Genomic DNA, 27,008 nt, shown 5'->3' on the forward strand with positions numbered 1-27,008 from the left:
CAACGTGCTCTAGAAGGTGTAAGTCAACTACCCTGGCCAGCAAGATCTCCGGATCTGTCCCCCATTGAGCATGTTTGGGACTGGATGAAGCGTCGTCTCACGCGGTCTGCACGTCCAGCACGAACGCTGGTCCAACTGAGGTGCCAGGTGGAAATGGCATGGCAAGCCGTTTCACAGGACTACATCCAGCATCTCTACGATCGTCTCCATGGGAGAATAGCAGCCTGCATTGCTGCGAAAGGTGGATATACACTGTACTAGTGCCGACATTGTGCATGCTCTGTTGCCTGTGTGTGTGTGCCTGTGGTTCTGTCAGTGTGATCATGTGATGTATCTGACCCCAGGAATGTGTCAATAAAGTTTCCCCTTCCTGGGACAATGAATTCACGGTGTTCTTATTTCAATTTCCAGGAGTGTATGTCTTCCCTACTGTTGTCCATATGTGCTCATTCCATTCTAGTCACTTTGCATTGATATGTCTAGATATTTAATTGGCAAGACCAGATCAAGCAACACACACTAATATTATATTCCAACACTAAAGGATGTTTTTCCTACTTATCTGCCTTAATTTACATTTTTCTACATCTATAGTAAGTAACCATTCATCACAAAAAAAATTAGAAATTCTCTCTAAGCCATCCTGTATCTCTTTACATCTACTCAATGACAGTACTTCTGTGTATACTATACAAAATCATCAGCAAACAGTTGCAGATTGCTACTCACCCCATCTGTCACATTACTTATGTACCAGAAGGTTATAATTAAACTTTCCCTATTTAATAATTATAACATGGAAACTAAATCAAACTCGGTAGCATTACTGTTAGGAGTATGGGCTGCAAGATTTCCATCCGTCACAGTGCCACCGTCAGTTCCAACTATGCCCACCAGGTGCTATGATCAGTCATCATAGTCTCCTACATCTGACCAGTCGCAGTGCACTTGTTGACATATCAAGTTGAGCTTGGCGCAGCTGCAGTGGCACTTCGAGAATATTGCTGGCTGAAAGGATAACAGAACAGTCCTCTTTCTCCACCTGCTGTGTGGAGCATGATGAAGAAGTTCAAACCAACTGGAGAACTGGCAGAGTGTATACAGGGACAAGGAAAAAAATTCCCGGATTTCTCCCAGATATCCCGTTTCAAAAATATGCTTTTTCCCGGGCGAAAATACACTTTCTCTGTGCTAAGTGACAGTAGGTTTTCCGTAGATTTTCCCTCGGAACTGTAACACTAATCAATCCTTTGAACGGTTAACATTTTATACAATCGCTTAGAGCTTCCAGGAAAAAAAAAAAAAAAAAAAGAAGAAGAAAAAAGAAAGATGGGGCAGAGAAGTATTGGAGAGGCTTTTAATAAAGAAAAGGAGAGAAGTTTTGGAAAGACCTTTGATTTGCAGCAACATATATGCTGCATATTTTCGTATTACGAAAGTATAAATTCAAATTGCTCCAAACACAGCGCGTTAGCTTCAGGAGCGTTGAAACCGAGGTTGCGATGTCATTTTGTAAGCGAGTCGTATCTCAAGCAACGAGATCTCGCCAGCCGACGACAGTAGCTATTCAGAGCATAGTCAGCCAATAGCAAGATCACTGGTTACATAGCGCGAACATGCAAGAGGAAAAGTTAACTGTTTACATTAATGTCCACAGTACCGTATATCTACAAGAAAGCTAAGCTTTCACATATAATATTAGTCTCTAAGATTAACACGCTACAACAGAAGCTAAGCTTTCACATGTAATATTGATCTTTTTTGCGTGTGTTATACTTTAAGATACATCACACAAACGTGCCAGTAAATTTAAAATTATGACATAAATGTCTTGGTTCGAAATTCTTGTAAGTGGCTGGTCCTCAATCTGTTCAGTTTCGAACACTCTGTGATTTAGATATCCATCCGACTTTCTCACACGTAACATAATTCATCTTGCGTAAAAAGAAAATTACATAGAAAGTAACGATTTTCTAATCACCGTTCGCAATACTATCCGGAGGCTGTTAGAAATAGATTCGATTTACCAGTTGCGAGAGAGCGCCAGAAAACAGGTATTATTGTGCGTGTGCAACTGCAGTGGTGTAGGAAGCCCGTATGTTTGTGTGTATAAAGCACTAAGAGAGTTTACATTACACCATAAAACAAACAGGGCATCAGAGGATACTCTAAAGAGCATCGGAATTTTGTAAACCATACTAAAATGTATAATTCGGCTTGAAGTGCAAATTGGCTTTTTCCAGATTCAGAATGTAGTAGGTCCCATCTGATATTAGGCTTTTCAGTGTGGTTTTTGGGATGTGAATTTTCTTGGAGCACCAGTACTCTACGATCTCATTTTTGTTTCCTTATTATGACATAATGCCATATATGGCAGAAGATAATGTGCACCTGAAAGTGCACTTGAAATTCAGCGAACAGTTGGAACTAGCCAATACTGTAGAATCAAACACTTCGTTTCAAATAAAATGATTGCCTCAGCGGAAAGATTAATAAAGCCAAATTTCTTTAGCAAACTTGCAAAAATAACTTCACAGTTCTGCAAGGCGATTAATGCTTGACTGCTACTAACTTGGAAATAAAATAAAATCAGAAAACTAAATTAGTTATAAATTTTTGCCCTCCGTAATTATGTGAATGCATTTTAATTCACTTGATAGCTCCCGGCCACAGAAATCCATTTTGTTTTCATTCGACGTGGGAGCTGTACATGAAGAGAAGCAGCGAAATCACTTAACGTAAACATGGGTCACGAGAAGGTTAACCCTCTCCCCACTACAACTCAGACAACTCTGTGGAAGCGTGAACTGGCAGCTAGGGCGAGAAAAATTTTTCTCCTTTGCATCGGGCTGCTTGCTGCTACTACCGATACAGCTAACAGCCAAACTTCAAGTAGCGGGAGAAGGTACTGCATGCGCATGCGCAATTGGTCAAACGAACCTAATGTTGTGACGTCATGCTCATAGCTAGCAGTTTATTGTTACGAAGAATCACAGTCTCAGCCCGCCTTTGACATATGTTTGCTATTTGCAGAAGCTTGTGCGTGCACAGTGTTTTGTTGTTGTAAATTGCACATTTCCTTTGCCACAAAACTTTTATTTTTTTCCCCTCTCGTTTATATTTTATTGCTGCAATATCATCCTCCAGTAGCAGGATACAATAACATTCTTTGCTAGAGAATCAATTCTGCTGTCAAAATTACAAAAATTTAACTGAATGCTAAAACAATGAAAAATTCCTGGGCTTATCCCGGTTTTCCCCCGGATGAAAAAATTCCCGGGATTTCCCGGTTGGCCCGGGTCGTATACACCCTGAACTGAGCATCACTCCGAGAATAGGCTGATGACCTATTGCACCACATGTGGTTGATGAAATCACTGTTGCTATGGCAGACAACGATGTGAACAATTCCCGATCATTAGGTAGTGCACATGCTGTGTCATGACAGTTGAACATGCTGTGGTCCACTGTATGGAAGGTGCTTCAAACCACTCTCAAATGGTATCCATACAAGATCTGTATCCTACAGCAGCTTGCAAACAGGATGCATAATGATGTGTTGACTTTGCCCTCCACTATCTCTGTCTGAGTTGACAAGGGCTGGCCCTGGACCATCCTGTGGACAGATTAAGCTCATTTTTCTCTGATGTGTGAGATGAACACACAGGATTACCGATGGAGAATCTTCACCTCCAGTCACTGTGCAAAACGGTCCCCCATATGGTGAATGTGCCACTATATGGTGTGGCTTCACAGCTACATTCATCATTGGCCCATTCTTTTTTGAACAGGCTGGTGTTCAAGTACCACAGATGTGCAGTGTGACTGCCCAGCATTACTATAATATGTTCTGCCAGCATGTCATATCCACCCTACAGGAGAGAGATGCAGTGAACTTAACAGTTTTCATGCAAGATGGGACCCCATCACACATCACTCATGAAGTTCACCCATTACTCCGAAACACATTTGCAAATGATCGAATTAGCAGCTGATCGTTTCCAAATGCTTGGCCAGGATGATCTCCTGTTCTCACTCCCTGTGGTTTCTGGTTGTGGGGTTACCTGAAGGACAGGATTTACCATTCACAAATGTGCTGCTCTGAAGCACAGCATATCAAGAGAGGTAGCCAGCAGACTTACAGACATGCTTCATTCTGCTGTGCAGAATGCAACCCTGCATTTTTAGTCTCTTCTGGATACTGATGGGCACCATATTGAGCCCCCTTTGTAGTAGTAATGGTACTGGTATGTAACTATATGATGCACCATAGCAACACATTAAAAGTGCTTCAGTTGAATTGCTTCCACATTATTTCTCTTCCCCACATCCTTGATATTAATGCTACAAAGTTTGATACTCGTATGGTAATTAGTTTCCATGTTAGAATGTGTTAAATAGGAAAAGTTTAATTATAACCACCCAGTACACCACACTTCCCTGGGACACTGTTGATGATACTCCTGTCTCTGATGAACACTCACTGTCAATAACAATGTACTTGTTTCTATTGCTTAAAAAGCCTTCAAACCGGTCATGTACATCACAACCTATTCTGTATGCTCAGACCTCCATTAACAGTCTACATTGGGCAGAGCGTCAATCCAATGCACTGCCTGTAATGGCTGTGGAGCACGATTTATCATCAATGGCACAGGTCACCAATCCTGGATTGGTTTGGCTGTTTCTACGTACATACCTTTAGGGATGAGTTGTGGCTGCTCATGACAATTAGTGATCCAAAGTCTTCTTGACTACATATAATGCTCGTAATCATTGGTGGTATGTAGATTTCCTTTGAGAGCCCGAGTAATTTTTTTACAATCAATAAAAGCTTTCCTGCTTAACTGAGCATCTAGATTGACAATTGGAAATTACCTCATTGGTGATGATGGGATAACACCTTCAATGACAAACAACTGCCCAGAACAATGTTTATTATGTGTGCTTGCTGGAATAGCTTCATCAATTTGGATCTCTGATGTTTTGCAGTCTACCATTGCTTGTGATGCCTGTAAGAAGTTCCAGCTGAGAACAACATTATGTCCACATTATGTTGAAACAAAAAATTTGAAGGACAACATTCTGCCATTGATAGTTATTCTTGCAACACATGTTTCTATTGCCTGGAACCATTTCCCATTTGCATCTTTAAGCACAATTTCTTTTGTACCACAGAGCATAGTCTTCTTTAGTCTGAGACAATAAGCATTTAACATTACAGGAAAAGAAGCTTCTGAGAATTAGTGTCTGGACAGGTTGACTGTTGATGAAGTATCCTAATATCTTGGTAACTGTTGTACATGGCAGCCTCCCCTCCATAGATGGTCATCTCACTTAGATTTCCAGAGTTCAGTGGCTCGTACCTCTGTGCAGTGATAAGTGAACAGCAGTAGCATTTTGGGGAACAACCTCATCAAAATGCAGCAATGGACTTTATCCCACAGGTTAGCTACAATCATTTGCAGTTGACTCGAATGAATAGATGTGTTGTGATGGTAGGTGTCTGGCTGCAAAGTAATCATCAAAACTCATCTTTTTCCTCAGCAGTAGCGTGTAATGTGACCAGGGCATCCACAAGGGAAACATTCTGGTGTGTTCTCCTCTGTCCTCCGAGTGTCTGTTCTTCGGTGGGTGATTATGCTTGGCAGAGGAGTTGGTTGTATCTGTACTGGTCGGATGTTGGTTGTTGTTTGATGGTTACAGCATAAGTCTGAGCTGGCTGAACCTGTTCGTCCTGGCATGTTCAACTTGTGGTGTATACATGTTCAACACCAATGCACCTGTTTCAAACATTCACTATTACCTCCTGATGCAAAGAGTCAGCATTCATGGCTGCTATCTTTCCATATAGTGCTGTATTTCTTCTCTTATTACATGGTGCATAAGAGAGAGAAGGTCATTGTGTTCCTCCACAACTGCCACAAGGACCACATTTGGGAGTTCATCATACTTCTTTTGTCTGACTCTTTTTCTGTTGCATTCCGTCAATGCACTGGCACCACATGATGAGTTCCTTGGTTGTTGTGATATCCATTACCAATCTTATATTCTGTAACACCTATCATCAAATGTGAGATTTTATCAGCTTCTGTCATGTTGAAGCTCATAATGTAATATAGTACCAAAACATTCTATATGTAAGACTGTGTCATTTTCCCACGTCACTGAGCTAAGGTTTTCAATTGTTCTTCCATTAAATGGACTTGTTCCTCTATCTGCAAATGTTTCCTTCAATTCAGCCTGGAATTTGCCCCAGATAAAGAACTCTTTGTCGTTCTTGAACCACCACTAGACTGTACTGTTCAAGTAAATGTACACATCTTTGTATTTGGTGGCAAAACTGAGTCCTTTCAATCATTTTGGTGGGTCCTGACCACCGACTCCAAAAATCACTGACATATGCCCGATATGTAACTAACTTGCTATTTTGCAGTTAGTCGATCTTAGAAATATACTGACCCTCCTGTATATAAAAATATTAAAAGGATGGACACAGAAAATTACAGACCAACATCCTTAACATCAGTTTGCAGCAGAATTGTTGAGCTTATTCAAATGTAACAAATTTCCTTGAAACATGAGAGCGCGTGTCTACAAATTAGCAAGGAATTAGAAAGTATTGCTCGTGCAAAACTCAGCTTCCCCTTTTCTCACATGATACCCCATGAATCATGAGTGAAAGGTAGCAACAGGCAGATTCCATATTCCTAGGTTTCCAGAAATTGTCTGACACAGTGTCCCACTGTAGGGTGGTAATGTAGGTCTGAGCATAGGAGTAGGCTCTCAGATATATGAGTGGCTCGAAGACTTCTTACATAGTAGAATAACCCATTATCTCGGTGTTTATCAGAGACAAGGGTGTCACCATGAGTGCCCCAGGGAGGTGTGATAGGACCACCACTGTCTTTTTCATAATAAAAGATCTGATAGGTAGGGTGAACAGCAATCTGTGAAAGTTTGCTGATGACAGGAAAATGTAATCATTCAGCGACTGCAGGGCAATACAGGATGATGTAGACACTATTTCTATTTGGTGTAATGACTGGCAGCTTGCTCTAAATGGAGAAAAAGGTAAGTTAAGCCTTTTGAAATGCTGCTGAGTTTCACTCGGGAATTGTCTATGCCAGTGCAGAAGTGAGATTCCGGTGCTGTTTAACCCAATCACACTGATTAAATATCTAGGTGTAAAGTGACACAATGATATGAAATGGAACAAGAACATAAGGATGGCTGTAGGTATGGTGAATAGGCAATTTCAGTTTATTGGGAGAATTTTAGAAAAGTGCAGCTGTTCTATAAGAACACCAATTGTAGAAAACAACATGACCCACTTTTGATACTGCTCAAGTGTTTGTAATTCTGACCAGACTCGATTAAAGGAAGATATCACAGCAACTCAAAGATATGCTTCCAGTCTTCTTTTTTTTTTTTTTTTTTTTTTCCTGTCCGGTTTGATCAACATATGAGTATTATAGAAACGCTCTGTGAACTCAAACAGGGCTCTGTGGACGACAGACAATGTTCTGTTCACAAGACATGGCTGAGAAAGGGTAGAGGAGGTGAATGTAGAACAATTCCACAGCTACCAATGCATATTTCATGCTACGACCATGAAAACAAGATAAGGGAAATTGGGGCTCATACAGAGATGTACAAACACCCATTTTTCCCTCACTCCATTTGCATATGAAACATGAATTGGAATTACTAGTAATGGTACAAGATATCCTTTACCACATATATCATACAGTAGCTTGCATAGTAAGGAGCTGTAGATGTACAATCTTGTATGATGTTTTATGACTACCTACAATACCAATGGAGTCTTTTTCGATAGCATGTGGTGCGTGACATGCTACTCATATCTCCGAGCTTATGGAAGACTTGCAGTACGACAGTACGAACTTAGCTGCTACTTTGACTGCTAGTGACTATTGTAAAAAGTACTAATGCAACAGAGAGACTCAAGGATAGAAAGTTATGTATGTTCAATACAGTGTATGTTATATGTGAATACATTTATGTTTCAACTTGTCTCTAGTGTCTGATGAATTCTAGTGTTTAGCCACCTTGTTACACTGAGGTGCACAACAAACCTTTCTCATGATGAATTTGTGATTAGTGACTACTTGGATGCATGGAAGAAGATTCAGCATTTCTGCATACTGAACTAACCAATATTTATTTCAGATTCAGCAAAACTTATTGAACTTTTTCTTTTCTAGAAGTGGCCAGGAACAGAAGGTGTCTAGCTTCCTTCATTTTTGCATTAATCTTACAGTGGCCCTAAGTTTGATATGTCTCTCCTTGGAATGATTTCAAGCAATGGAAACTCCAGGTTGGAATATCAACAACATAAGGAAGAGATATATTGCTACTCACCATAAAGATGACAAGATGACACATTGAGTTGCAGACAGGTACAATGAAAGACACATTCAGCCAAAGACTTCGTCAGAAAAGGAAACACACACATCCATTCACACAAGCACACCTCACACACATGACTGCCATCTCTCACAGTTCAGACCAAAATGTTTGGCATGCTACTGGCACACAATTTTCCAATGTCAGCATTCGTTAGTGTGAAAAATATGAACATTTGTTTGATGACACATTGGGAAATAGAAAGAATTTTCAAGTGCACATTATGCTCAAGTACAACACTCAACCTGTGTTTTACTGCAAATGTCCAGTGTCTCATGCAAATCACACTGAATTTGCTTCTGAACTCTGGTGTCTTAAAACCTGTTTCTGCTGGTTCACAGGACATCTCCTCCAGTTATCACAAGAAAATCTAATGGTAAAATCAGACTCTGTGTTAACTTTAATGTGCGGTCCTACAGCACCGACTGCACAACAACCAGTGCAATGCCATAAAATGGCATCAATGAGGCAGTGACCCATGCATCAATGGAAAGAGCGGGCACTGCCATACCTCCCACTAGGCAGAGTTTAGCAACTCCAGTTAATGCTGACTTAACCAGCCGCCCACCACTGATTGGCCCCAGTTCAGTCACTGACTTTGAAAGCATCAGTATTGTGTAATAGGAAGATGATACTTAGCCTGCATTCTGTGAGTAGTAATAGTGTGTAAAAGTAATTGCATATAGGAGGTACAGGAAGCACATCAAGCCACCTCATAATGAGAAGTTAAGTTATGTTTCTTTCCCTTTTAGAAATAAAGTTTCTATTAATATGCAGTTGTTACATACATATCATTTTGTATTCCTGCCATTGGCCATTGCAACTTTTCTCCCTCCTTGTTTGTGTTGGTGCTGACTCCCAAAATAGGGAACACAACATTTGGTGCCACATATCAGAGAACAAATGATGCCTTTGCTCTTCACCACTCCATCACGGAGGAAAGTTGCAACTAATTGTGTTCCTTCTTGCAGACTAGCAGCAACACTTTCGTTACTTGTGTACTTACCTTGTGTATAATTTATGTGTTGGGGTACTTCTCTCATCAAAATTGCCTCTAACCCGCCTCCTATGCCACCTGCACCTATGACTCCAGTTGCTGCTGGCTTTGATCTAATGCAGTTTATTCACTTTCAGAATCACCAAATGTCACAGTTTATGATGGCAGCCCAGCAGCTCATTAATGCACCAGCCAGTGCATCAACTCTGTCACAACAGCCGGCCACATCCACGGCACTGCCTCTGTGTATTCCACTGTTCCGAGCTTTCAGTGAACAACAAGAGGAATGAAACATGTGGTACACTTGGTTCAACACTCAGTATGCTACACATCAAGTGCAATACTGTGAAGCTTTCTTTTTTCTTGTCAATGACCAGCACAGGAGTTTACCTGCTCACTCAGAAGTTATTCCTGACTAGTAGGTCAGAGTTGTTAGTTTTTGAAGATTTAGTTTCCTTCCTCACCAAATATTGTGAGGATCAGGTACAGGTTGCTGCAGCTTGTAACACATTCTTTCAATTGTGGAAAAAGCCATAATGGACATACCATCAGCAGGTCACTGAACTTCAGAGTTTGACATGAGAGCACCATTTTCAATTTAGCTGTGGACAGTGCTACACTGACACAATGATTCGTGATGTCATTACATACAATGTGCCAGGCAGTAGGATTCATGGATAAATTCTCAAATATTCTGATCCTACTTTGAAACAAATGTTACAAATTATTGGCCATCAGGACTCGTGTGACAGTGCCATAGAAGATTTGGAGATAGCTCCCACTTGCAGTGTAACACAAAGTGATAAACAAGTACAGTTGAAAATCTAATTGACCCCAGCTTGGCCAGAGTCTCAATTGCCATGGCAACAAGTAAATATTGACCTTGCTGGTCCCTTCTGGAACACTCATTGGCTTATTGTTGTGGACTCTTTTAGCAAACATCCATTTGCAGTGCCCATGAACTCTACTACATTGTGTAGTACCATTCAGGCTTAGTTATCCATTTTCTGTGTGAAATGTTTCCAAAAGTAGTTGGTTATAGACAATGGGCCACAGTTTACAGCTCAAGACTGTGAACAGTTTTGTACAGCCAATGGTATCACTCACCTCACCAGTGCTCTGTTTCATCCTCACTTGAACGGAGCAGCTGAAGAATTCATTCATACCGTTAAGCAATAGATCAACAAACTACGTTGCCTCCCACATGTGGGAGCAAGCGCTGTTCTTCTTCGCAACCAACTGCTCCCAGCCCTGCGATGGTCCATCACTGGTGGAGCTTTTTCGTGGCCACCACCACCGCACAATGCTCCAACTGCTGCACCCACTACACCACTTGGTGCATGCCACATTCCACAAGTATTGTTTTGTGCCTAACAATCCTATTGTTTTCAGAGGTTTTGATCACACCAGACACTGGAAGAGAGAAATCATTCTTCAAAATTTGGCCACTTGCATGTATTTAATTCGGGGTCTTGCTGGGTTGCTGCACTTCCATAAAAACCAGACTCAAGCCTGTCAATTGCGAGATTCTCCCAAAGTTTTAATGTCTTCACATTTGCATCCTATCGGGATCTTGTGGCTGATGTGGCTGCCACCGTGAAGCCGCTTCGGCACTGCCTGCTGATCTGATGGAGCTGGATCAATCACCTTCACCACCATAGCAGCTCACCTTCCTGGCATGCATCCTGGCACCCTCCACGGACTTGTCCTAGTCGTCATCGTCATCACATCATCGGCATTGTCATCTCTGCCCTCTTTATTTTTCATTGGACCAGCACAGGTAGGCGACTTTTTGGGTGTTATCCGAATGATGGCCCTTATGGGTACAGGACTGATGTTAGGGCATGACCAGGGGCTCAGCGTCAGTCCCAGTTGTGGCTTCAGGCTTCCCATGCCATCAAGCTTCTTGTGTCAACACCCATTGTCGTAAGTTGGCTCCCTACATCACAAAGGTGCAGCTTGTGCAGTCCTACAGCATTGCGATCACTGCAATGCTACAAAATGGCATCAAGAAGGTGCTGACCAGTGCACCAATGGAAAAAGTAGGCAGTGCCACACCTCCAGCAAGACAAGAGTTCAACATCCCCTGTCAACACTGATTTAAGCACCTACCATTCACTGGTCAGCCCCAGTTCAGTCACAGATTTTGACAGCATCAGTAGTGAAGTAGTGAGTAATAGGCAGGTGACAGTTAGCCTACATTCTGCAAGTAGTAATAGTGTGCAAAATTAATTGCATGTAATGGACATAGGAAGCAAATCAAGCCACCTCATAATGCAAAGATAAGTTATGTTTCCTTCCCTTTTAGAAATAAAGTGTTCTATTAACCTGGAAGTGTTATACACAGATCATTTTAGATTCCTGCCAATGGCCATCACAACTTTTCTCATTCCTTGTTTGTGTCAGTGCTGACTCCCACAGTACCCTACAAAACATTTCAAGTAATAGTTTACCATCAGACAGACTAGCACTGTGACACTATCTCTGAAATTTAGAATCTCTTTTTCAAGTTGCAACTGAATCAGTGTTTAAGTGTCTTTTACAAAAGTGTTCATTTTCCAATATTTAAACTGAATACTTGGGACACCTCACTGATGCCCACTATTCTCATCCCAACTAAGAATTCAGAGGCCGTCTGGAGGTTACATTCTCCTATAAATGTATGAGACCTACAAGCTGTTCATGGTAAACCAAACATCTACATAAAATTCATTTCGAAAATGGCACAAACTGCTGCTCTTTTGCATAGATCTCAATCTAAAAACGTCCCTTTCCAATGAAATGAAGAATTCAGCATTCATTTAAAAAGTTGAAACATGTTTTCTTTAGTTTTATTTATTTTTATGCACAAAAACAAGTAGTGCCCATGTAGTGCCTCAAGAATTTTGGTGCAAATTCTAGAGACCCTCAGCTTTTCACCATCTTGAACACCCGATATTTTAGATACAAGCATGAAATGGGAGAGTGTCCACCTCGCGCCAGTTTTCTGTGTGCGCTGGCTCGATGTGTGTCAAGAGAATACTACAATGTGCGTGGTTGATCGACTTGGGCAAGTGGTTGCCACGCTCGTCACAGAAACTACACACCCAGCGCAAGGAGCAAGCATGCCTTACTCCGTGATGGTGCTACGTCAGTCATTATTGTGAACAGTTGAGTTGTGTAAAAGAAAAGAAAATACACTTACTTTTGACTGACTTACTTACTGACTCTCTGTGGACTTTCGAGAACCTTGAGAGGTTTCTGGAGCTGTATTTATTGTAAAAGTACGTAAGAGTTTCTGATGGACCATGAGTCAATGGGCTTATGAAATATGATTAATTTATGTGAAACCTGTTATGTGGCTTCTGTTTGTGGAAGTGAAACATAGTAGGATTGATTTAAAAGTATCTTGAGTGTATGCAATCATTTTAAGAGTAGAGAAAATTCCTCCAAACTGCACCATATCTTTGGAGAAGAAGTTGAGCAGATCACTGTAGCCAGCTATCTGGAAAAGAGGATTGGCAAAGCACCTCCAAGTAAGTCCAATGATGGAGGGGATGTGTGAGTCCTTCACACCAGTAAAGTAGAGTAGATTCAGCGGCTTTAAGAAAAGAACTGAGTGATCAAAATGCTTCTGTAAGAAAAGAACTAAATGCTAAGTTAGATGCTCTAAATCTTAAGTTTGATATATTAAATGATAAAGTGGAAAATTTACAATTAGATTTAAAGAATGAATTAAGTAATTCTTTAACTGTCCAAATGAATCAAATTTTTACAGATTTTAGACAAAAGCAGGACGATCAATTTCAAAAGTTGATCCAGAAATTTGAATTTGATATTGAAGACCATTGTAACAATATAGAGTCTGAATTTAATGAAAATTTAGAGTAATTTCAGAGTGTTGTAATGTTACATTCGATGCAGTGAAACAAAGAGTACATACCTTAAATGAGAGTGCAGAAAGACAGGGTAAGCTGTTCCCTATTGTCCAATCGTAAATTACCGGAGTCAAAACTCGAGTCGATGATGTGGAGAGAAATTTTAAAGACAAGCTGGCAACCTCAGACACCATAAATGTAAGTGGTCTGGAGGAACAAGTAGAGGAAATAATCAACCAAACAGTTACTCAGAGGGTAAATCCAGACAACATACCAGTTCTTTTAGCTTCAGAACTTAATGATAATAACAAGGTTATAGAGGACTCATGGAAAGAATTCAAAATTGTCCATGACAAAGCAGAAAATAGGATAACTGTACCTGCTGTTGGGTTACGTAGTAAAGTGGTGATTGTTTTGTTGTGGGGAGACATTCACACAAAATTTAATGAGAAGTATTGGTCCGTAAGAAATTGAGTAAGGTTAATGTCAGATCCATGGGATCCAGGCGGAATTACATCTGTACCCCAGGGACGTTAATGTTCTGTGTTAACTGACGAAGTGACGACCGTTGGATCCTGAGTTGTGTTCAGTTTTACTTCCATATTCATTTTCTTACACAGAATTCTCTTCAAATCTTATACTAACCTGTATTCTATCCTCAAATTCTTATACTGTTATATAGTTCAGTAACTTCGGCATACTCGACTTGATGTGGCGGACAAGCAAGATTTGACACAAATCACCAGCCACCCTACCTAAAACCTCTTTCCTCATTACCTTAGCCAGCTTCATCCTGACTCACAACTTCTTCACTTTCAAAGGCCAGACATACCAACAATTAAAGGGAACAGCCATGACTACCAGGATGGCCCCCTCCTATGCCAACCTATTTATGGGTCGCTCAGAGGAAGCCTTCTTGGTTACCCAAGCCTGCCAACCCACAGTTTGGTACAGATTTATTGATGACATCTCCATGATCTGGACTCACAGTGAAGAAGAACTCCAGAATTTCCTCTCCAACCTCAACTCCTTTTGTTCCATCAGATTCACCTGGTCCTACTCCAAATACCAAGCCACTTTCCTTGATGTTGACCTCCATCTGTCCAATGGCCAGCTTCACACATCCGTCCAGATCAAACCCACCAACAAGCAACAGTACCTCCATTATGACAGCTGCCACCCATTCCACATGAAACGGTCCCTTCCCTACAGCCTACGTCTCCGTGGGAAACGAATCTGCTCCAGTCCGCAATCCCTGAGCCATTACACCAACAACCTGAGAAGAGCTTTTGTATCCTGCAACTACCCTCCTAACCTGGTACAGAAGCAAATTACCAGAGCCACTTCCTCATCCCCTCAAACCCAGAACCTCCCACAGAAGAACCCCAAAAGTGCCCCACTTGTGACAGGATACTTTCCGGGACTGGATCAGACTTTGAATGTGACCCTCCAGCAGGAATACAACTTCCTCAAATCTTGCCCTGAGTCGAGATCCATCTTTCATGAAATCCTCCCCACTCCACCAAGAGTGTCTTTCCACCGTCCACCTAACCATCGTAACCTCTTGGTTCAACCCTATGAAATCCCCAAACCACCTTCGCTACCCTCTGGCTCCTACCCTTATCACTGCCCCCAGTGTAAAACCTGTCCCATGCACCCTCCCACCACCACCTACTCCAGTCCTGTAACTTGGAAGGTGTACACGATCAAAGGCAGAGCCACGTGTGAAAGCACCCACGTGATTTACCAACTGACCTGCCTACACTGTGAAGCTTTCTATGTGGGACTGACCAGCAACAAACTGTCCATTCACATGAATGGACACAGGCAGACAGTGTTTGTTGGTAATGAGGATCACCCTGTGGCTAAACACGCCTTGGTGCACGGCCAGCACATCTTGGCACAGTGTACAAAGTCCGCATTATCTGGATACTTCCCACTAATACCAACCTGTCAGAATTCCGGAGATGGGAACTTGCCCCTCAGTATATCCTCTCTTCTCACTACACACCAGGCCTCAACCTCAGCTAATTTCAAGTTGCCACTGCTCATACCTCACCGGTCATTCAAAAACATCTTTGCCTCTGTACTTCTGCCTCTACTGACATCTCTGCCCCAACCCTTTGCCTTTACAAATGTCTGCTTGTGTCTATGTACGTGCACATGGATGTGTGTGTGTGTGTGTGTGTGTGTGTGTGTGTGTGTGTGTGTGTGCGTGCGTGCGTGAGTGTATACCTGTCCTTTTTTCCCCCTTAGGTAAGTCTTTCCGCTTCTGGGATTGGTATGACTCCTGAACCTCTTCCTTAAAACCCACATGCTTTCGTCTTTCCCTCTCCTTCCCTCTTTCCTGATGAAGCAAGTGTTGGTTGTGAAAGCTTGATTTTTGTGTGTATTATTGTGTTTGTTTGTGTGGCTATCAACATGCCAGCACTTTCGTTTGGTAAGTTACAACATCTTCTCTCTTTCCTGATGAAGCATCCGTTGGTTGCGAAAGCTTGAATTTTGTGTGTACGTTTGTGTTTGTTTGTGTGTCTATCAACCTGCCATAGAAAGAAACATTCCACATGGGGAAAATTATATTAAAAAGAAAGATTCTGTGACTTACCAAATGGGAAAGTGCTGATAGATAGACACAATAAAAAACACACACAAAATTTCAAGCTTTCACAACCCATGGTTGCTTCATCAGGAAAGAGGGAAGGAGAGGGAAAGACGAAAGCATGTGGGTTTTAAGGAAGAGGGTAAGGAGTCATTCCAGTCCCGGGAGCGGAAAGACTTACCTTAGGGCGCAAAAAGGACAGGTATACACTTGCGCGCACACACACACACACACACATATCCATCCACACATATACAGACAATAAGCACACATATGTAAAGGCAAAGAGTTTGGGCAGAGATGTCAGTTGAGGCGGAAGTACAGAGGCCAAGATGTTGTTGAATGACAGGTGAGGTATGATCGGTGGCAACTTGAAATTAGCGGAGGTTGAGGCTTGGTGGGTAATGGGAAGATACAGGGTGTTTCAAAAATGACCGGTATATCTGAAACGGCAATACAAACTAAACAAGCAGCGATAGAAATATACCATTTGTTGCAATATGCTTGGGACAACAGTACATTTTCAGGCAGACAAACTTTCATATTACAGTAGTTACAATTGTCAACAACAGATGGCGCTGCGGTCTGGGAAACTCTATAGTACGATATTTTCCACATATCCACCATGCGTAGCAATAATATCGCGTAGTCTCTGAATGAAATTACCTGAAACCTTTGACAATGTGTCTGGCGGAATGGCTTCACATGCAGATGAGATGTAATGCTTCAGCTGTTCAATTATTTCTGGATTCTGGCGGTACACCTGGTCTTTCAAGTGTCCCCACAGAAAGAAGTCACAGGGGTTCATGTCTGGCGAATAGAGAGGCCAATCCAGGCCGCCTCCTGTATGTTTCGGATAGCCCAAAGCAATCACACGATCATCGAAATATTCTTTCAGGAAATTAAAGACGTCGGCCGTGCGATGTGGCCGGGCACCATCTTGCATAAACCACAAGGTGTTCGCAGTGTCGTCTAAGGCAGTTTGTACCGCCACAAATTCACGAAGAATGTCCAGATAGCGTGATGCAGTAATCGTTTTGGATCTGAAAAATGGGCCAATGATTCTTTTGGAAGAAATGGCGGCCCAGACCAGTACTTTTTGAGGATGCAGGGATGATGGGACTGCAACATGGGGCTTTTCAGTTCCCCATATGCGCCAGTTCTGTTTATTGACGAAGCCGTCCAGGTAAAAATAAGCTTCGTCAGTAAACCAAATGCTTCCCACATGCATATCACCGTCATCAATCCTGTGTACTACATCATTAGCGAATGTCTCTCGTGCAGCAATGGTAGCGGCACTGAGGGGTTGCCGCATTTGAATTTTGTATGGATAGAGGTGTAAACTCTGGCGCATGAGACGATACATGGACGTTGGCATCATTTGGACCGCAGCTGCAACACGGCAAACGGAAACCCGAGGCCGCTGTTGGATCACCTGCTGCACTAGCTGCGCGTTGCCCTCTGTGGTTGCCGTACACGGTCGCCCTACCTTTCCAGCACGTTCATCCGTCACGTTCCCAGTCCGTTGAAAATTTTTCAAACAGATCCTTTATTGTATTGCTTTTCGGTCCTTTGGTTACATTAAACCTCCGTTGAAAACTTCGTCTTGTTGCAACAACACTGTGTTCTAGGTGGTGGAATTCCAACACCAGAAAAATCCTCTGTTCTAAGGAATAAACCATGTTGTCCACAGCACACTTGCACGTTGTGAACAGCACACGCTTACAGCAGAAAGACGACATACAGAATGGCGCACCCACAGACTGCGTTGTCTTCTATTATGTTTCACATCACTTGCAGCGCCATCTGTTGTTGAAAATTGTAACTACTGTAATTTCGAAAGTTTGTCTGTCTTAAAATGTACTGTTGTCCCAAGCATATTGCAACAAACGGTGTATTTCTATCGCTGCTTGTTTAGTTTTTATTGCCGTTTCAAATATACCGGTCATTTCTGAAACACCCTGTAGGTTGGTGTTAGTGGGAAGTATCCAGATAACCTGGATGGAGTAACACTGTGCCAAGATGTGCTGGCTGTGCACCAAGGCATGTTTAGCCACAGGGTGATCCTCATTACCAACAAACACTGTCTGCCTGTGTCCATTCATGCGAATGGACAGTTTGTTGCTGGTCAATCCCACATAGAAAGCTTCACAATGTAGGCAGGTCAGTTGGTAAATCACGGGGTTCTTAAACCTGTTGGTAGCTGCTAAAAAATGATCGGTTATGTGGGAAAAAATTGGAAGGGAAATAAAACGAAAGTTGTTGGAACTAGCTGAAATGGTTGTTTAATGGGTGAAAGGAACTGAAGCTGCAAAATACTATTCTCGAGGTTTCACGAAATGTTTGTAAACTGGGAACGGTGGATTTTATAGCAGCGGTAATGTTGAAAGCATTAAAAATTTTTATGTTATGGTTTGGATGTAAATTATATATTATTGAGTATATATAGGCAGGATAAGATGTATGGTAGATCACGGAAAAAAGCGAAGATGAATACAAAGTGAAACTACTTCTACAAACACAAAGAGAAAGTAAGATGACAGAAAAGATTTTGAAATGCAACAGTGACAATAACAAACGTAAACACTGACCCACGTGATTTACCAACTGACCTGCCTACACTGTGAATCTTTCCATGTGGGAATGACCAGCAACAAACTGTCCATTCACATGAATGGACACAGGCAGACAGTGTTTGTTGGTAATGAGGATCACCCTGTGACTAAACATGCCTTGGTGCACGGCCAGCACATCTTGGCGCAGTGTTACACCGTCCGGGTTATCTGGATACTTCCCACTAACACCAACCAATCTGAACACCTGAGATGGGAACTTGCCCTTCAATATATCCTCTCTTCCTGTTACCCACCAGGCCTCAACCTCCGCTAATTTCAAGATGCCGCCGCTCATACCTCACCTGTCATTCGACAACATCTTTGCCTCTGCATCTCCGCCTCGACTGACATCTCTGCCCAAACTCTTTGCCTTTAATATGTCTGCTTGTGTCTGTATATGTGTGGATGGATATGTGTGTGTGTGTGTGTGCGCGCAAGTGTATACCTGTCCTTTTTTTCCCCCTAAGGTAAGTCTTTCTGCTCCCGGGATTGGAATGACTCCTTACCGTCTCCCTTAAAACCCATATCCTTTCGTCTTTGCCTCTCGTTCCCTCTTTCCTGATGAAGCAACTGTGGGTTGCGAAAGTTTGAATTTTTGTGTGTGTATTTGTGTGTTTTTTTATTGTGTCTATCTACCAGCACTTTCCCGTTTGGTAAGTCACAGAATCTTTGTTTTTAATATATATATATATATATATATATATATATATATATATATATATATATATATATATATATTGAGTAACTGAATATCTCAGAGAGGTGGATTGTTATTAAGTATGAGGTCAACGTACATACTGAATATGCATAAAATATCGAGTGTTCGAGTTAAGGGGAGGGATATGTTGTGGCTTGAGAATTTTGACGCAAATCCTAGAGACCCTCTGCTTTCCACCGTCTCGAACACCCTATATTTTTACGCACAAGCATGAGACATGGGAGAGTGTCTACCTCTTGACAGTTTTCTGTGTACACAGGCTTGACGTGTGTCAAGAGAATGCTACAATGTGGGCAGTTGATCAACGTGGGCAAGTGGTTGCCCCACTCGTCACAGAAACTACAAGCCCAGCACAAGGAGAAAGCGCACCTTACTCCGTGACGGTGGTATGTCAGTTACTATTGTGAGCAACTGAATTGTGTAAAAGAAAAGAAAATACACTTACTTTTGACTTACTTACTTACTTACCGACTCTCTAGAGTTGCAGATAGTGGACTTGCGAGAACCTTGAGAGGTTTTTGGAACTGTATTTATTGTAAAAGTATGTAATAGTTTATGATGGACCATGAGTCATTGGGCTTATGAAATATAATTCATTTATGTGAAAACTGTTATGTGGTGTTCTGTTTTTGGGAGTGAAATATAGTAGGATTGATATGAAAGTATCTTGATTGTATGCAATCATTTTAAGAGTGGAGAAAATTCCTCCAAACAGCTTCATATATTTGGAGAAGAAGTTGAGCAGATCATTGCAGCCAACACTCCTGAACAGAAGATCAGCAAAGCACCTCCAACTAAGTCAAATGATGAAGGGGACGTGTGAGTCTTGCACACCAGCACCACACTGCTTCCTCTAGTTGCTGGCCGGAAACTGCCAGACCTGCTGTTAATGCATTGTCACATGGAATAGGTGCAGTTTCATCTCACAACGTTGGAAACATTGAATGCAGCATAGCATTTGCATCTGAAACATTGACCATGATCCAAGCTAACTACAGTCAGCTGTTAAAGGAAGAAGTAGACATCAACTATGGTGTCACAACATTTCAGTAACATGTGCATGCTAGAAATTTTTTCTCATGACAGATCATAAGCTACTAACTGAACTTCTTCATCAGATGAAAGATGCACCTGATCATACAGTACATAAATTGCAATGTTGGTCACTACTACTTTCAAATTACCAGTACAAAATTCTCTATCACCATATGGTACAGCATGTGAATGCATACACTCATCTCTGACTTACCTATAGGAAATGGTCCAGAATTTGATGCATCAGACGCCTGTTGTCTTCTAATTGATCAATGTGGTTTGTGTGCTCTGCAAGCTTTTTCCGGTGATTGTCAGCAGATCGCACAAGCTAGTGAACAGGATCAATCACTATGACTGCTCGAGTATTACATTCAAATGGGTTGCCCTCATAATTTGAAATCAGTTTCAGATGCAGTATTACACAAATACTATTTGTAACAAAACAGCCAGCAACATGTTTTGACACCATTTCATAGTGGACACTGTGGAATCATTAGAAGTAAGCAGCTATTGTACCAGCACTGTATGTGGCTTGGGCTTGACAAGTGTACAGAACAGAAGACCATCCAATGCATGTGCAGATAACTGGACAATGTGGGCACCAGAAATTTTTCTGTTGGCTTCAACGTGATGGTCCTTGGCAAAACATCTGTGCTGATTTTCCTAGTCCTCACTTGGAGCATATGGTGGATAATTATCATCACTGCGTACAATAAACATCAGTTTTTAATTCCAATGAAATCTATGACTAGTGCTAGAACAATACAAGCACTCACTTCTGTGCTTTGTGTAGAAGGTTTGCCATGAACAATTACTTTGGACAATAGTCTGCAGTTTTCTTCACTGGAATGTCAACGGTTTTGACAACAATATGAGAGTCATCATACCTGAAATGAATCATTCCCTTCTCAATAGAATGGTGAAGCTAAACGTTTTGTTCACACTTTCAAGTTTCAGATGTCCGAACTTTATTCTTACTACTAGACGGAAAGTGCTGTGTCATCGATTCTCAGCACTTTTTGCACTACACCTTGCACAACTATTAATCAGTCACTGTTTCCAAATTCTGCTGCATCTATTTCTTCCTCAATGTTCTGCTTCAGATGCCAGGTTCACAACAAAGATCACTACAAATAACAAAGTTTTCGGTCATCCTTTTAACAGGCCTCAAAACTAAGAATCAAATATCATCACTCCGACACCTGTCTGAGCTCATTATACCATTTGCAGCGAAACAGGCACCCACTGACAAAATCAAAAGCAACAACATTTTCATTATTATTATGGCCCTGCTGTAGATTTTCATGTTTCAGAAATACTGACTGCTTCCCAGACTGCTACCTGCAAGCAGCCCTTGCCGGTGCCTGACATTCAGCTGAATGGGTCATAAGAGAACCTTGCCACAGAGATTGGTCCCAGCCCACCTATGCACCCTCTGCCACCTCCGCAGCTGCAGTATCTTGCACCATTCACAGAGATGTCTGTCACAGACATGAAGACTGCATCAGCAGTATAGTCTTTGGTGTCTACAGCAATGTCCGGGGCACACCCATCTGTGCTCACAGATGGGTGTCCTACCTCTGGTTTTTTGGCAGATGTTACTGGCAGTCATGAGGCAAATGTCAGGATGTGGACTGATTGATGCAATCTGAGACTTAGCCACTGTCAGCACCACCATGGCACAGAGCTCCAGAATGTCCTCCTCAACACGCACATTATGTGATCAAATCTTTATCGTCTGCACACAGTGCATTGCACACCGCTCATATCTCCGCAGAATAAACATTTAAACCAGCCACTGCAATCTGCAGAGAAACTCAAGAATAAAAAGTTGTGCATTCTTAATACTGTATATATTGTAAATAAATAATTTATGTCTTAATTGATCTATAGTGGTCAGCGTATTCTTGAGTGTTGATCTACCTCGTTACTCTAATGGTCACAACACTACTGCTGACTTTAAACATGTATTTTGGTCAACATATTGGCGACAAGTTGAAGTTAACAACAACTTTAATTTTATCTACATCTACATCTACATTTACACTCCGCAAGCCACCCAACGGTGTGTGGCGGAGGGCACTTTCCGTGCCACTGTCATTACCTTTCTTTCCTGTTCCAGTCTCGTATGGTTCGCGGGAAGAACGACTGTCTGAAAGCCTCCGTGCGCGCTCTAATCTCTCTAATTTTCCATTTGTGATCTCCTTGGGAGGTATAAGTAAGGGGAAGCAATATATTCGATACCTCATCCAGAAACGCACCCTCTCGAAACCTGGCGAGCAAGCTACACCGCGATGCAGAGCGCCTCTCTTGCAGAGTTTGCCACTTGAGTTTGTTAAACACCTCCGTAACGCTATCACGGTTACCGAATAACCCTTTGACGAAACGCGCCGCTCTTCTTTGGATCTTCTCTATCTCTTCCGTCAACCCGATCTGGTACGGATCCCACACTGATGAGCAATACTCAAGTATAGGTCGAACGAGTGTTTTGTAAGCCACCTCCTTTGTTGATGGACTACATTTTCTAAGGACTCTCCCAATGAATCTCAACCTGGTACCCACCTTACCAACAATTAATTTTATATGATCATTCCACTTCAAATCGTTCCGCACGCATACTCTCAGATATTTTACAGAAGTAACTGATACCAGTGTTTGTTCCGCTATCATATAATCATACAATAAAGGATCCTTCTTTCTATGTATTCGCAATACATTACATTTGTCTATGTTAAGGGTCAGTTGCCACTCCCTGCACCAAGTGCCTATCCACTTCAGATCTTCCTGCATTTCGCTACAATTTTCTAATGCTGCAACTTCTCTGTATACTACAGCATCATCTGCGAAAAGCCGTATGGAACTTCCGACGCTATTTACTAGGTCATTTATATATATTGTGATAAGCAATGGTCCCATAACACTCCCCTGTGGCACACCAGAGGTTACGTTAACGTCTGTAGACGTCTCTCCATTGATGAGTTACGTACCTATTCAAAATGAGACTGTAGCTTTCCTTGAACCATTCAGCCACTATTATCACCTGCATTGGTGAGGGAGAGGCAGTTGTCAGTGAAAGGAGCCAATTATTAACTTAATTCAATTAACTTGCACCAACAAGCTACTTAAATTTCACTGCAAGATAAAAAGACTTCTCACAACAATCATTATTCCACCACCAACTGAATTTAACACTTTCTTTCTGAGCCCAGTTAGGATCTTTACAAAATCTTTGTCTGAAATTATTTCTGGCTCTAGCCAACTTTTTGTACCTATAATAATTTTTGGTTCAGTAGTTTTTATGAGCACTTGGAGCTCTGGTTTTCCCAACATATCTACAACAGTTTACAGCCATAATATCAATTTTTCCTAAGTCTATCCTCCTGTTTAGAAATCTGTCTGATCCCTTAACCCAAGTTCCATGTTTTTGTACTTTTAAGAGTTGTTATTGACAAGTCCTTGCAATTTCACCTGCTGAAGATAAATACAGCCCAGGTTTTCTATATCTTAGTAAATTTGCTGCTGTATCTTTTGATAAAGTTATATTCACTAGTCAGGTGAAATATAAAAAGCTTGAAACACACTTGTGGTACCATTTGATGACTATTTCTAGATGGTTCACTGTACCTAGCCTCATAAACCCAATGCCAGATGATGAAATACTTTCTACAATGTAAATTAAAAGACAATCTATGACCAGTATAGTAACAGGCAGCTTAGTAAGTATCATGAACTGTAACTTAAAATGGTTAAGCACAGTGGGAAAACTGCATTGTTTACCCTCTGCCAGGCACTTAACATTGAACTGCAGAGTAACCATGGAAATGTAGGTGTAGATATTTTAACACAAGAGCATACAATGAACTACATTTAAAAATGACTCATTCAAGAGTGAATACAGTGCAAGATATTTCAGAGGAAGTAATTTTCCACTGGTAAGAGTGAGAATTGCAATATCACATTAAACAAATGATTTATTTCAAGAAGTAAATAAATGTAATCATAAAATTAAACTACTTGCATCAGAACACCACACCTTCACCAGACAGTACATGTGAACATGGAAGCACATATAACCTGAATAACGATCTGTGGCAGCTTCAACCATAGTTGCAGCAACCAGATATCTAGAGCCAGTACATTACAAGGTGGTCACTGGTGACTTTTGGCTAATCCCACCTTGTCCTACAGGGCTGAAGTTAGGCACAGTAGGAGAGTGTTAGAATACAGCAATGTTGTGGAGACATTCCTTTAGTACTCCCTCTGTTTGTAGCCATACACATCTGTTCTGCTGGGAATTTCTCATTGAAAATTTTGCCACAAAAATAATAGGTAACCACAGGATGGCAGGGCACAACAGTATACAGCCTATTTCCCCTTATCACAGAAATCATCAGTAATACAAGATGCACACAGCACACAACTGTCTCACACCAGCAGTGGGACAGTGAGCTATGCCACATGAAACTTGTGATTGAAGCCCACACAAATGACTTCCATACACATAAACTGCTATCATCCATCTGATTCTAGTCTGCTACAATTCTTACCCTTGCACAGTGTAACTTCAAAAGGATATGATGTGTGTCAGTGTCAGTGGCAAGATGTACACACCTAGACAATTAATTTCCTTCCACAAATCATAAGAAAACGTCCAGGAAGACTGTAGGATGTATTAACATTGTTGTTATCTATGATTGGATGATGGTGAATGAAGTTATGAGTATGCTTCATTGTGTTAGTGAAACAGATGATCATCTCTTAGTAAGTTCTGCTGGGGTGTCTAGAACACAGTCACCATATGTGTCATCATGTAATCATGCCTGACTAAACAAGTTGATCTGAAAAACCTTGTGCATTAAGTGGGACTAAAATGAAGCACTCTTATCCAAACAAATAACATGTCCCGAGGCCCATCCTCTGTAAAATTCTGTATGAAGCACATACCCGTCTTTTGCAGCAGACATATAAAAAAAAATACATTCTACTGCCAGCTGTAAGCATCATTTATCATGATTAGGTACTCTGATGACTGTTGCTAACATACTTCAGGACACAAGTTTCAAATTCTTGATGTTGGAATTCAAATACCCATCGAGCCATCTAGATTTTGGGTATCCATTGTTCCCTCAAAGCCCCTAAGATAAATGCTGGACTGGCTCCTTTGAAAAGGTAATGGGTGAGTTCTTGGCCAATCTTAACTTGTGATTCATCTGTCATTGATAAGGCTATTACTCCCTTAACTTCCTCTGTAGTTACCCGTTTTTCCTCCGGAAGATCTTTGATAGTAATTACACTTCCACGCTTTATCAGTAACAGAAACATATGTGAATAACAGCAACATCTGACAGACTCTGTGACAGGCCATATGACAAGCTCTACAGAGCATAAACATTGACTTATATGTTATTCCTATATTTCATATGCTACTGCAAGAACATATGCCAGTATGCATAAAATTTGACAATATTATGAAAAGGAAAGTTGCTACTCAACATATAGCAGAGATGCTCAGTCACGGATAGGCACAACAAAAATACTGTCAGAAACTAAGCTTTTGATCAACAAGGTCTTCATCACAAACTCTGCAGCCAGAGACTGTTGTCACAGTGTGTAAGTTGCATTTGTGTGTGTGTGTGTGTGTGTGTGTGTGTGTGTGTGTGTGTGTGTGTGTGTGTGTGCAAGCATACGCACTTGTATTGTCTGTTTCCAATGAAGGCCTTGTTGGCCAAAAGCTTTCTGACAGTCTTTCTGTTGGGCCTTTCTGGGACTCAGGGTCTCTGCTATATGGTGAGTAGCAACTATCCTTTTCATAATATTCTTATATTTGAAGTATGAATAAGAGACTGACTGGTAAAACAAATACTTTACAACACAGTTACAAACCTGTTAATGTTTCAGCACTGGAAGACACAGCAATAGTTTTAGGAATAGTTAAATGTTTTCCATCATCTTCAGATTCAACACGAATACTAACACTTTTACGAGGAGTAGAACTAGGAGATGGTGACTGTTGTTGTGTAGGACTCTGCTTAACAATTGCTGGGGCTTCTTTAATCTGTGTCAGCTCTCTCTGCTGTTGGTCTTCTTCAGTTGATACATGGGAGTCTGAAACAGAATGTCACTCAATGCAGGACATGCCAATTTCTAAACTATGCTAATCAGTACGTATTATAAATGTACAATGTGCATGCGACTAAAATGTACCATGTCCATGCTGCTGAAACTCAGAAATGTGTCCCGGTACAATCAAGGGAGCTATATTGTGTGGTAGCCCTCTATCCCCTATCCATTAAGAAGGTTCCCATTTTTACCTGAAAGGTGTGCTTTTGAAGATATAAGGGCCGAGATTTGGGAACAGTATGAAACATTTGAGAAGATTCCAGAATGTTCTGGAACATCCAAGATCATTATGGAACATTACAAAACACTCTCGAATGTTGTGGGATGTTCTAGAACAATGCGGACCATTTGAGGCCTTTTTGGTATGTTCTGGAATTTGCCACTGGTGGGGCTACCCATTGGTAGAGGTATACAAAGCAAAACCTGTTGTGAGTTTGAACACCAGTTTCTTATCAATTATGAAATGAGGAGCTAAAAAAGTAGTGCAGTGAGTTAATAAAAACAAACAGTGAAGTGTGAGTAGTCACAGTGATACAGTGACTGAATAGAACTCTATTATAAAGTGTGTAAAGTGTGTAAAGTGTGTAAAGTGTACTTAGTGGATTTGTTAGTAAAAAGTTGATTTTATTTATATTTT

General features: G+C 41.3%; 1 protein-coding gene across 1 annotated transcript in view; it reads right to left on the reverse strand.

The window, feature by feature from the left end:
- The window catches only part of LOC126281292 (ras-specific guanine nucleotide-releasing factor 2-like), a 1,771,818-nt gene that overhangs the window by 489,902 nt on the left and 1,254,908 nt on the right, over window positions 1-27,008 (reverse strand). The window contains exon 17 of the mRNA XM_049980119.1: window positions 26,135-26,356. Coding sequence (XP_049836076.1) covers window positions 26,135-26,356 — 222 coding nt within the window. The remainder of the gene's footprint in view (window positions 1-26,134; window positions 26,357-27,008) is intronic.

Source organism: Schistocerca gregaria, chromosome 7 (genome assembly GCF_023897955.1).
Source record: "Schistocerca gregaria isolate iqSchGreg1 chromosome 7, iqSchGreg1.2, whole genome shotgun sequence".
Classification (NCBI taxonomy): domain Eukaryota; kingdom Metazoa; phylum Arthropoda; class Insecta; order Orthoptera; family Acrididae; genus Schistocerca; species Schistocerca gregaria.